This window comes from Poeciliopsis prolifica, unplaced genomic scaffold (genome assembly GCF_027474105.1).
Source record: "Poeciliopsis prolifica strain line A6 unplaced genomic scaffold, Auburn_PproV2 SCAFFOLD004, whole genome shotgun sequence".
In the NCBI taxonomy this organism is placed as follows: domain Eukaryota; kingdom Metazoa; phylum Chordata; class Actinopteri; order Cyprinodontiformes; family Poeciliidae; genus Poeciliopsis; species Poeciliopsis prolifica.
In genome coordinates, this window is record NW_026562379.1 from 5925714 (window position 1) to 5939313 (window position 13600).

Consider the following 13600-nt stretch of genomic DNA (forward strand, 5'->3'; position numbering starts at 1 on the left):
TGAAAGAAGATAAATGTACCTTTTCACAGCTTGTTTGCAGGCAGAGATATAATCCAGCTTTAGCAGTCCAGCTGGAAACAGGATTTTATAAAAAGAAATAATAATTCAGGAATCATGGCTGTGGTATCAATTATGACTCGGCACTCATTTTTTTCTCTTAAGTAGTAATTGCTTTCCATTGCTGTGCCCTGATAATTGAAAAGAGAGAAAAATCAGCCATAAAAGTTCATCTCCAAAGAAGAAATTAATGACCAGGCTTGTGATGAATGCATTTCCAGTACATTACCTAAACATATTCTGGAAATGGATTCAGAACTTGCACATCATGTTGCCCTTGTCTAATAATGACATGTTTGCAGCTGCTTGCACATGCAGACTCCTGAAGTCAAGGATGCATAATGAACATTAGGGGTTTGGAATAAAAACTATGTATTATCATTATTATCATCCATCTTTTATTTATCTAATTTTACTACACTTACCACTTAGATAAAGCCAGTCCTTAGTCTTTTTTGCTGTTATGAAGGTTTTAACATGGAAGCCTACCTAAGCACTTGCATCACAATCATGTCCATCCTGTGTGAAGCATGAGGGAGTTTCTGAGCTGTGTTGTTTGAGTGTAGTCCAGAACATCACCATAGCATCTGCTATGTGGAACATATGTGTCTGGCTTTACTTTTTTCTTTATTTTCATTTTTCTCCCTCTCTCTTTATTCATCTCTCCGTCGGCTGTGCATTTCTCTAAAGTTGCTCTTTGTATAGCATTTAAATCAATGCATGATTTAACTTTGATCTCTGTGATAAACCAAGAGGATCTCCTGTACTGCCTCTATGCTGTCCCCTCTGGTTTTCAGAGTGCTTTCCACTCTGCTGATAACTCCCTTTTCTTTTTAACTCAACCTTTCATCAAACGTTGGCTCCCATTGGAATTCTCTTAATCATCCGCTCCCAACTTACCCTTGTGATCACATTCCATTGCGTCAAGTTTCTCTTTAGCTCGCTCTCAGTTTTAGTCTGTAGCTGTCTCTCTTCTGGCTAGTATGTGATCATTCTGCCAGAGCAAATCTTTGGTCAAATCTTACCTTTTGACTAACCCAGCTTCAAAAACGAGGATGCATGTCTTTTGCATTGCCCCCTCTAATTATAATTAGCTGCGGAGCTTCATCCTGTAAAGCCTTTCCATTAGTTGGTGAGGTGAGTGATAGGTGATACTAATATGTCAAGGTATGAGAGGAGCACTTATGTGCAGCACTTGTGACACGTAAACAGAGTCCCAAAGGCTTTATTATGTGATTTTCATTTGGTTTATAGATCCTTTTAGAACCATCTGTTTATCATAATTTACCATTATTTATTGAGTTTCAAATAAAAAAAGAATAAACTTGAGCATTGCTTAAGCACCAAACCATGTCCCTAACTTTATGACCACTGTGTACTAATTTTGTAATGACTTCTACCAGGAGGATAATAATGTACCATGTCATAAAAATCAATTCTGCTTAACCTATTTTTAATCATGCCAGTGTACTCCAGTCGCCTCCACAGTTTCCAGATCTTAATTCAGTAGAGCACCTGTGGGATGTGAAACAAGAGAATCACATTATGATTGTGGAGCAACTATGTTATGCGATAACCAGACAGCATTAAGATAGTTGTAAGGAAAAATGGTGTCCCAACTAGGGAACTACACAGGTTTACCTGATACATTGACCAGTGAGGTTATATCAAAAGCCTGAAAAACAAACCTCTAAAACCAAATGAGCTAATATATGTCTTCTCTAATCATTTTCCTTTTTGGAACGCAAAGACCTCAGCAGAGATTATTCCACTCACATAAAAAACACAAAAAACGATTACTTTTGCCATTGGTACTTATTGGAAATTATTTTTGTCTGTCCTCAGTTGATATAGAGTGTTTCACAATTTGATATTTCTTGGAAGGACATGTTTGCCTTACCTTTTGCTGTGCCCTCTGTGTTTATCTCTTCCCCTTCCCTCTGTTCCACACTGTCAGAGAGAACAGGGAAGTGACAATGCTATCAAAGCCCTCGCCGCACGTCTATTGATTGCCCCTGTCTGTGCACCACCTTAAGCCATCAAAGACTGTCACCTATCAGTCATCTCTTGGTGTTGTCTTTTCCGTCATCTGTTGCAACGTAGCTCCAACGATAAAATGTGACAAGAATTTTTTGTGAAAAACTTTTTTTAAGAGGAACGGCAGTTATGAAATGGCTTTCTGAGCTGTGAACATTTTATCCTTTTCTTTTACAAAATGAGTACTATGTCTGTCCCGCCTTTATTTGCATAATATGGCTTTTCTTTTAATCTTTTGCCATATAAGATTGAAGTGTCAGGATTGGAACAGTGTGTTTTATAATCTATTAGAAAGAAAACAGGTCTGCTTTCAAACTAAATGAGACGCTGAGATGTTGATTTCCACCCAGCATGTTAGAGCCATACAGTCTTAGATTTGCATTATAAGGTTATTGGTATTGCACATGTGAACAAATCTAAAGTATTTGTCTTTTCTCCTGCAGGGTGTGGAGAGAGTCTCGGCATATATTCCAGATGCTGTGTGGTACAACTATGAAACGGTAAGAATATTGTCTATTTCTCATCAATTGTCCATTAGCATCACTTCATATCTTACGCAGTTTATTTACAGTATTAACCATTAGTTTCTTTTACATTTTGTAAGGTTTGTTTTTGTATTGTGATATTACATAATAATTTTTCAAGGTATCTGCACTTTCACTTTGTTTCACATGAAAGTCTTTGCTTTGGGTTACTTGTTTGTAATGAAGAAACTAATAAGAGTGAGGACAAAGATAGAGTGAAAGAGGGGACAAGTAGGAGAGAGAAGAGACTGTCTCACTGACAGAGAGATAAAAGAGGTGCCGCACTCCTTTGGGATCTTATTTGGGCGTCACACTGATGATGTAAAGCGCCCACTGATCAGATGAGCGATTAGATTGGCTCTTGTGCTGCTGGCCCCTTGTACTGTTTGGTCCCCTGTGACTATTCGGGTAGGAGGACGGAAGGGTGGGAGAGTTTTAATATGAGCGAAAATGACCATGAAAGAAAAACAAGCTCCAGAAAAGGAAAGTACTGAAACCAGAAAAAAAAAAAGTATTGGTGGAGAGAAAGCCGATGGAACAGAGCGAAATATTAATAAAACAAGTGAAGAAAAAAACACTCCTTTTCATAAAACGAAGAGAAAACATGGGATGCATAAAAAATAAAAACAGGAAGATGAGGATCACAGATTTTGGAGAAGTAGGAAGATGTGTCATTTGGACAGAAAAATTAACCAGACAACAAGAAGATGAAGCTAAAGAAAACCTACAGGAAGAAATGGGGGAGAAGATGGGATCTTAAATTGCTTATAGATGCTCCACTACCTCCCAACCCACACACGCGCCAATACTGTAAAGCAAAAAAAAAAAAAAAAAGACATTCTGTACACCCATTGCAACATAGACATATTATTTTGGTTGGAATGGACTTAAAAAAAGAATGAAGTCCAATTAAAGTAAGATGTGGGAAATAAATTGGGTAAGAAGTAGAACAAGAATGCGTGGAAAGGAGTGTGTGTCAAACTGGTCCCAGGATTTAGTCTTCAGTGGATCAGGAATTAACCTTGAAGAGTCAGGATCCTCTGATAAATGAAGGCAGAGAAACACCAAGGGGAAGGATACAAATTTAGAGGGTTTACTCTCATTCTAAATGAAAAGCGTTAACTACCGATACAACGTACCCATACATTGCAAAATATAAGTTTTATACATTCATTATAAATGACTTATTTATTTTATATATAAATATTTCTAAAAATTTTAAATCGTTTTATATCATAGTCCAAATACCATTGTCCACCACATGCTAACAATAAATGCACACTTGGATGAAAATTGGGAAACTTTATTTAATGCTTTGAATGGGATCAGCAGCTTTTAAATCCAAATAATTATCTTGGTTCCCACAAAATATTGAGTGGAGAATTGCAGAAGCTCATTGAACTTTAAACTTTATTTGTTTATTTACTTTGAATTTTAAAACCATTATTTTATAAAGTTTATATGAAATATTTTAGGGAATATTTTGTATTTTGATCTTGAATAACAAAAGTAATTATTTAATCATTATAATTGTATTTCTATTTTTTTTAGTAGAATTAAAATATCAGTCAGTAAAAGTAAGGACGAATTGACATTTGTTTTTTGACATTTTCACGGTCGATAGACTTTATATAAAGCTAATCATAGGATAAACACTCATTTGTTTCACCACTAGTTTTATTATTTCGTGGAATTTCTTATAGATAGTTTAGACAGAAATGCTGAAATGAAAACGTTTACATATAAAATTGTAAATTTTTGGATACTTGACAGTCATTCTGATCCACTGTGGAGTGGATAAAGAGAAGCTACAAATTGCAGACCCGTAATGTAGGGCAGTCACTATCAGAGGTAAAATTAACTATAATTCATTAAAGTTAAAAAATAAATAAATACATAAATAATGAAAAAAATTACTGTCATCACATTCTGCTTCATGAGTAATTGCTGAATAGTCAATGAAATCTAGATGTCATAAACTACATTTCCTTCGATGGAAAACTTTTCACCAATCTGAATAAAAATAAAACTTGACTACTCCATTTCATAGCTAGGATAAGTTTGAATGTAGGCAGTTGAATTTCATTTTTTTGTGAATTGGTGCTATGCAAGTAAACTGATTTGAAATTGAATCAAACCAAAAATGGGACATCGGTAGATTACAAATTGTAGTTTTAACATAGTTGTAAAAAAAACATTTAGCAAGCTGTTTGATACATTCCTGCAGATGTTCAGATCTCTGTCTTGGAACTTTGCGATGCAGAAGGGACACATTGCAGAAATCTTATCTTTAATAAATCAATGTGATCTGGATAGCAAGAGAGGCATGAAAGGCAAGTGGAAGACAGGTCAAAAAAATCATCAGAGGAAAATTGGCTACAGAAGCCAGAAATATGTTGCAATATAGCAGATAGATGTAGATAAATCAGACTGCACTGCCTTTGAGATCAGACGCAGGCATAAAGATAACCAGCAGGGTCAGGCCCACTCCACTACCATCCCATGTCAAAAAACCTGAACTCACAAACTGAGGCATCAAAGAAAGTTGACAAAAGAAACATCAATCAGTGGTTTCTTTTGTGATCAGCAAGACTGTGATTGATTCCCTGTCCATTATGGTTTTGTTTTCAATTTGTATTTAAATCTATCAATACCAACTAATAACATCTAATTTTTAAAGAATTTTACTAGTCAAATTTGGAAAAAAGGAAACAGATGAAATGATGCATTTAGGCTGTTGGCATACTTAAAATTTTGCATTTTTTTGTGTGATACTTGTGATAATATCCATAAAGCATACAAAGTAAAACACACAGCAGAAAAAATACAGCTAACTGTATTTACTATCATGAGTTAGCTGGCTTTTAAAGCACCTCCAGAAGTCTGAAGACATACACAGATGTTAATTTATTTGCACTACTAGTAAACATAGTTTTATCTTTCTACTGTTACCAAAGATGTAGAAGCTTCAAGGAAAGGAAAGTAAGCCAATCTAAAGATTGAAATTGCAAGCAAGCACACAGCTTCTATTACTCGAATACACTCTTATGAATAGTGGTGGCCACTCTTTTCACCTGGAGGGTGAAAAGAGTGGCTTTATGTAAAACTTAAATGCTTTATGTAAAATAAAAACCAGATGCTAAACACACATTTTCTATTGAAGCACACTTGCCTTAATTTGAAGTGGTTGAGATGTTCAATGTCAGGCTTAAAAGAATGGGTTCCATTCATTAAAATGTAAATGCAATCATATAAAGAAAATATTTCAATTGGTACTTATACATACTAGATTCAGGTAGAAGAAATGTGACTATGTAATACCTGCAGAAAATCAAACATCAGGGTAAACAACTTTATTATCAACCTAGACTGTGAAAAGTGTGGACATATAATACAAAGTGTTGAGGGCTACCTATGATTAAACTAGTGCTTGACACAACCTACAATTATTTTTGCTTTAATAACTTAGATGGAGCGGGTGGGAGACCGGAAAACTCATGTTGAAATGTATCTACCTGCTGACAAGCTTGGCTTGCACATCAGAGGAGGCGCTATTCTTCCTACGCAGGAACCTGAAGTCACCACAACACACAGGTACTCACACACAGCTCTTGTATCACCCATAAATTTAATTACATTTAACTCTGTGCCTCTTTGTATGTATGTATTATATTTTTGACAATTTTTATTTTCACATTTCTCCAGTCGCCGTAACCCAATGGGTCTGATTGTTGCTCTTGATGACAGCAATCAAGCAGCTGGGGAGTTATTCTGGGATGATGGAGATTCCCGAGGTATCGTAACATTTCTCATTTTCAGCAGATGTGTTTATGTCGCCAACACTGTTATTATCACTGATTACAGGCCTTCTTTTTATTATCATGTAATGGAAGCCCTTAACCGTTTGAGCTCAAAGAATTGAATGAGTCAATAAAAGTATTTCAAACACAAGCAAGCAGCCCACACAAGTGGGAACCAGTTACTATTAACCTTTGAACTTTCCTTACAGATACTGTTGAAAATGGCATTTACACCCACTACCAGTTCTCTTTTGCCAATGTAAGTTCCAAACACAAGCAATTTCACCGTATCTTCATTGACACAAGCTCACATACTCTATTTGATTGGAGCTCTCACTTAATGGTGAGAGTTGCTGGGGACTTTTGTCCACATCGCCACGCTGGATCGATTTACAGATGCTGCTAAAGCTCTGTTGGATAAAAAAAATAAAATGAAAATTATGTTCCTCCTTTACACGGAATAGAGAATTTGCAGATATGTTTAATGTGCGAGTGTTAATGTTATTCATATACTCTAATGTTGAAAGCTTACTCACAGGAAATGTGACAGTGCTTTATTAGTTAAAATGAAATCATGAAACAGGTATTCTGCTGAAGTGTAACTATCATATTTTGAATTTTAAGCTGACCTTTTTCTTGTCTGCTGCATCATAGGGACGCCTGAATTTACAGGCGACCAAGGTGGGCTACAAGGATCCAAATAATCTTAAATTTGAGAACATCACTGTCATGGGAGTGACTAATCGTCCCACGTCGGTCAGTGTGACTCAATTGCCCTCTGGTTCAAGTATACAACTTCCAAGCTCCAAATTTCACTATGATGGAGTCAAACAGGTAAACAGACAGACTTTAACTATAACTTAAAACAGTAACCCTTTCACCTCAGCATTTTCATTTCTGCAAACCTGTCTTTTTCTTTTGCTTCATTAATTGAGAATTTTTACATGTTTCTCATCTTGACTGTAAATACTAATTGGTTTATTGTTGATCTATAAATCAAGACTCACATGATGTGTTTATGGTGCGTTTCTGCAAAAGACTTACATGTTGTTAAATTTTGCTTTCTTTCGGTGCAACAAAACTATGAGTCTTCATGCTCTTCTGCTTCAAACAACAGATAACGTTAAGAGTCACCTTGTAGACATGTGGGAAAAATTGCCTCAAAGGGATTTAGATTGTTCCCATAAGCTTTGATGACGACCAAGGCTATTATTATCAAATAGTTTCAAAATTAACTCAGAACTTTGTTTCATAAAATGCTGTTGTCTTTCCATGTGATCGTTATATGGTTGGATAAAAAGTTATCAAGATTAAACAAATAGTCAACATTTTATCTGTTTTTTATGATTTTAATTCATCATTGACTGGACATTTTATTGGGGTTTGTTTTGTTTACATAAAAAGCAAATCTGCGTTTCACAGGGCAACACCTACATGAATTTCGGAAAGCATTTAGAGGTGTTGGAAATGGAGTTGTAAAGGGGAGGTGTGAAGTCAACACTAGCTCAAATAACCACTTGTTATTGCCAAGGTGTGCTGAATACGATTCTTGAATACACAACATGTAGAACCTTGAAGCAGATGTGCTGCAGCAGCACAATAACACACTGGATGCTACTCTTGTTAACTAAGACTGGGAAACTAAGGCCACTTATTCCCACAGATATGATTATGTTTTAAATACTTTGCATCTGTCTAGAAATCAAAATAATGCCAAATTATGCTTAATTTTGCGTAGTTGCAGACTAAAACCCTAAAATTGTGTTTTAGTTGAGCTATATTTGCAATGAAAAATATTTACTTAGTCAGATTACAAAAAAAAACAATAATTAACATTAGAGTAAGTGTAAATCTCGTAAGCAAGAGACAAGGGTAGAATGGAACTAACCCCAGACGAGCGAGGTGAGCCTAATAAAATATTAAATCAGTGTCAATTCATATTAAAAAAATAAGCACTTTACAGTCAGTACTGTTACCTCAGACATGCAGGATGGATAAATTCTCCAATAGCTACACGTCTACCATTTGTTCTAATAAAACCTGAAAAAAAAAAAAAACATAGGTATGAAATTCAAGGTTGGCCTCTAGCTGTAAGAAATAACAACAGTTCACATTAGTTGAGGGCCATGAGAGCCTTCTCTGAATGCCTGTGTGTGTGCAGGAAACCAAAACAAAGATTGAAGATAATGACTAAGAGCAATGATTCTACTGTAAGCTCTCATGGTTACTAGAAAAAGGCAAGAGTTTATAAACCATCAAGAGGTCCCCAGTAAAGTAGTGCAAGGGAGATTTTCCTTTGTGCACTTGTGTACTCATGCGTGCGCCCACACTCTTGCGTATATGTGTGTGTGTGTGTGTGTGCACAGCTGCAGATGCTCTTATGCGGATCCTCAAGGTCTCTCTGGTCACTCACACAAGCCCGCATTTATCAAATGACTCTCTGTGGTAATCATGTCCTGGAGGTGAGGGGTAAATGTGCTGTTGAACTTAAACTCAGGCTTGTTATGACCATTTGTCTTTGTGAGTCCAGACTGGACCTTGAATGTAGATAGGAACTGCCAAAAATTATTAAACACATGTAGGTTTTTCAATATATGACTCTGATTTAGAGGTGGTGGTATTTTACTTAAACATTTTATCTAGAAGAACATTTTAATGACCACTTGAAAAGTGTATGTCCTAGCTCTGACTTCTGCTTTTCAAACCTTGTTTTCTTTTCTATTCCTCTTTTTTAATTTCTTGTTTAACATTTTGATAATGCCTTCCTTTACAATTCCATTGTTTATAAATGTAATATTGTCCATTTTTGCTCTGCATAATATAGTCATCACAAAATAATCTGTGAAACATTGTATGCATCTAATGATCCATAGAGAAAAAAAAAATATTACAAATACCGAAATACAAGTTGGGACTAGATACCATTTCCTGAGTAATACAAGTAAAAATAATATAAACAATTTAAAACTTTACAATTTGGATCTGCTTGATTGAATGATCACAATAACCGGGTCATTTCAGGTGCTTTTCCTGTTCAACCTGGACCTGAGCCTGGGAGAAAGCTACACAGTTGAGATAATGCACACCGAAGAATTTAATCGTTTTGACTGCCATCCAGAGGACGATGCAACTGAAGACAAGTGCAAGGCCAGGGGCTGCCTGTGGAAAGTAAGCAGTAATTCACCTTGATGATGTTCATAAGTACACATGGTCTTTTGTGGATTGACAATCAACTTCCTAATTTGTTTTTTGTTCCCTGTGTAGGAAAGTAACATTGATGGTGTACCTTCGTGTTACTATCCAAGTGACTACGGTTACACTGTTACATCAACCAGTGAAACCAGTACTGGTATGATACTTGATATCACTCGGAACATGAAGTACAGGAGCAGTGGTCGTCCAGACTCGCCAGACGTGAACAGCCTCCGTGTCGAGATTTGGTATCATACCAGCGACATGCTCCAGTTCAAGGTTTGTACTTATTTATCAGTATAGTGTTTTTTTGTTTTTTTTTATGCTGCCCTTTGCTAGGCTTCTTTTCCACTAGCAAATCCCCACACCATTATAATACGCAACATAATGAAAACCCTGTCTTTGTCCAGATTTGGGACCCAACAACAGATCGCTTTGAAGTGCCAGTGCCACTGTCGGTTCCTTCAACTCCTGAGGCGGATGAAAACAAAAGACTGTATAAAGTCTCAGTGACTCAAAACCCGTTCGGCATCCAGGTTGTAAGAAAGAGCACAGGAACCAAGATGTGAGTATTCAACATTAAATGCATGATTCAGGTAGTCTAAACTCAAGGCCTCTTAATCCCTGAATGCCCAGCAAATCCTGACTGCCCAAATAAATATTTTTTTTTTGTAGTATAATGTTGATGTTTCTGCTCTTCCAGCCCATCAGCAAATTGAAAAACACATTGGTCATTTTAAATTTTATAATGAGACTAAAACCTCACCTTTTCAAAATAATCTTTACTGTTTACTTTTGTTTTATGCTGTATTGTTCGACATGTATTATGCATTTTTTTAAATGTTAACTTGTTTTATGGGGTTTTCTTTATATTCAACCTTTTTATGTTTTCTCCTGTTCATTGGTTGAAAATGTGTTTGTTTTGAGATCCACTTGTTTACAAAGTGCTTCATGAATTATCTGGCTATTCTTAAGGCTCTGATTAAGTAAGATACACCATGTTTATAGACTAAAATCTGTAACTTTACCTTATGTGAGTAAATAACAATGCTAACTTAACTCCTGTGGTTTTGTCAACAAATTAAATTTGCTGAAGAAACTTTAACATAGTCAGTGACTAAAGTAGCTTCCTGTTATTCAGCGGTCACCTAACAAAAAAACAATATATTCCAAGCTTAACTCATAGCATAGGCGTCTTATTTTAAAGTTTATGGTTAAGATCTTCGGTTTCCATGTCATAAAAGTTTTTTCAGTAAAAATTCTGGGGATGTGATAAAGAGACAGTTGTAGTTCCTTGGGACCATTTTCCTTTTTCAAAATGAGACACAGTGCATAAGTGCCTTTGACAACAATTCCCTCTACCACCCTGCTTTTGACTAATTACATCCTCCATCGCTTTCCTCAGCTGGGACTCTGCTGTACCAGGTTTTACCTTCTCAGACATGTTTATCCAAGTGTCGACTCTACTGTCATCAAATTTTGTCTATGGTTTTGGAGAAACTGAGCATACCACCTATAAGCATGATCTGAACTATCATACCTGGGGGATGTTCTCCAAGGACCAGCCTCCTGGTGTAAGTACTCCACTAAATTATACCTTCAAAGAAGTAAAGAATAAATATGATTGTCATAAGAGATTTTTTTTAGTATCCAGCCTAACTATGGGAGTTTTTATCAAGCTCTTTTGATCACAGTTTCATCACAACCAGCAGTCATTAGCACCTTGGTTCCAAAGGTTATGCCCTCTCAAAAGGTTTTATGCTTCTTGTGTTTTGCTACATCTGTGTGCCAGATGTCTTTAACATTGTATACTCTTCAGGGATGTTAGAGGTGACCTGTATAAATTTGTCTTTCTTTCTACCATGTCACTTTGATGTGGTTCTGTTGATATGAAGCAATTTTTGAGTGTCATCATGTTTCTCCAAATAGTGTCAAGGCCAGTCAGGATGAGCTTTCTACCTACGTCAGCATTATCAAGCATAATTGCTGAGCATGTGGGATAGCTCTGCAGAGTTCATACAAATGTTATGGTGCCCCTCAGAGAGCAAGAATATTAAAACTAGAAAGGGTGGGGAAAAGGCTAAAACACACACCATAAAATAATCACTTTGCAAAGATATTCATAGCCCTTGAACTTTCCTTGGTCATGTTGCAGCCATGCATTTCAGTGTATTTTCTTCTGATTTTAGTCAACATTTTAAGACAAAGTAGAGCCTAACTTCGAAGTAAAAGTTTCATAAAAATAAACACAAGTTAAAATGAATAAAAATAAGCCTCCATGCACACACAACTTACACACTGAAACATGATAGTGGCAGTGTCAAGCTTTTCTTTGCAAGGGTAAGCTGTTATACAAAGATGAGTAAAGAATTCAGTATCTAGATATGAAAAACTGGTAAAGATATTACCTCCAAAAAATGGTGGATGTAATGTATCATTTTCCATCCACTTTATTTAAGATGCTGGTTAGTTTTTTTGTGAGGCAAGAACCCAAATAAAGTGAAAGTTGTGGCTGTGAGAAGTTCATGGGATATGAATCTTTCTACAGAGCACCATAAATATAGAAGACAGAACACAACATTCTTTGTGAACACAAATAATTTTTCTTTTTAATCGCTGTTGTGGAAGAATTTCTCAGTTTTTCCCCATGTAAAACTGAGAAGATGTAATACTGAAACAATACTGAAACTGATTCCTACATCCATACAAAAAGTTATAGTAGTAACTGAGCTGGAGTTCATCAGCTTCTTATGCTGCAGATATTGTTGCTGGATGGTGACTTCTGACAATGCAAATGTGTTCTCTGCCAAAATAGTATCTGCTCTTTTTCAACTACCGTCCAGGTCAATCCAAGAAACTTCTAATAGATTCGATAACATTTATAGAAACTTGCTAATGATGAATCAAAGTGGTGGAAAAGCCAGTCTTTGGACAAACAGCACAGATCTCCACATTTCAACCAGAATTTAGCAACTTCACATTTTAAATACTTTTTTTTATGTATTTACTTCTGTTCCTTCAGTACAAGATGAATTGTTATGGAGTGCATCCCTTCTACATGGGCCTTGAGGACACTGCTGATGCTCATGGAGTGCTGTTGCTGAACAGTAATGCAATGGGTGAGAAATACATACATGTTTGTACCTTAAACAAACAAATATAAGGGTTTAAGGGATATAGATCAAGCTCATCAGTTTTTCACATAACCCCAATGATTGACTTATTTTTATAGTTGTTATGAATTTTGGGTTAAGTTACTACCTATATCATGCATGCATATAACTACTACCTTCTATCAAGGAGAGTTCTTCAAAACCAAAAAAACTGAGCTTTAAATTTGGAAAACTATCACTTTCAAACACAAATACTAGGTTACACAGTTTATGTAATAGTTAAATATCTTCAAGCTCCTATCTTTGGACATTCCTCCTCCACTGCCCATCTTGGTTTCAGCCCACAATTAGCTTTTGTTGCGGCCTCAGACAGTAACTCCTTGGCTCATGTATGTTAGTATGAATTAAAAAAAAGAAAATGTCACAACAAGGAAAAAAAAAACATGTCTCAACTAACTACCAGTTGTAGGAGCAGCCAAACTATGTAAAAAATGTGACTTATAAACTGGAAAATATGATTTAGATCTCACGTATTGTGAGGTCTAAAAGGCATCAGACTTATTCTTGGACAAAATAGACCTCACATAAAACTTTTAAGGATCATTAATGTGTTATTATTTTGCATCCAGATGTGACTTTCCAGCCAACTCCGGCTTTGACTTACCGCACAGTTGGAGGCATTTTGGATTTCTACATGGTCCTGGGACCAACACCTGAGATGGTTGTGCAGGAATACACCACAGTAGGTCTTCTTCTTTCTTTCATATGTTACTTCAGCTGTGTGAGCATGTGTGTTTTGCACTTGGCCCTGGGCCGCTGGTTATGGACTGTGGCAGCTGGGAGTTCCTTGCTTCATTGCATTCTTTCATTTAGCGGG

The 13600-nt window shown here is 36.2% G+C and overlaps 1 protein-coding gene across 1 annotated transcript in view; it reads left to right on the forward strand.

Annotated features, from left to right (window-relative positions):
- The window catches only part of si (sucrase-isomaltase (alpha-glucosidase)), a 57613-nt gene that overhangs the window by 23521 nt on the left and 20492 nt on the right, over window positions 1–13600 (forward strand). Inside the window, exons 20-30 of the mRNA XM_055027929.1 lie at window positions 2538–2594; window positions 6088–6212; window positions 6324–6412; window positions 6628–6677; window positions 7073–7252; window positions 9440–9586; window positions 9683–9889; window positions 10021–10175; window positions 11016–11184; window positions 12633–12729; window positions 13353–13465. Of these exons, the coding sequence (XP_054883904.1) occupies window positions 2538–2594; window positions 6088–6212; window positions 6324–6412; window positions 6628–6677; window positions 7073–7252; window positions 9440–9586; window positions 9683–9889; window positions 10021–10175; window positions 11016–11184; window positions 12633–12729; window positions 13353–13465 (1389 nt within the window). The remainder of the gene's footprint in view (window positions 1–2537; window positions 2595–6087; window positions 6213–6323; window positions 6413–6627; window positions 6678–7072; window positions 7253–9439; window positions 9587–9682; window positions 9890–10020; window positions 10176–11015; window positions 11185–12632; window positions 12730–13352; window positions 13466–13600) is intronic.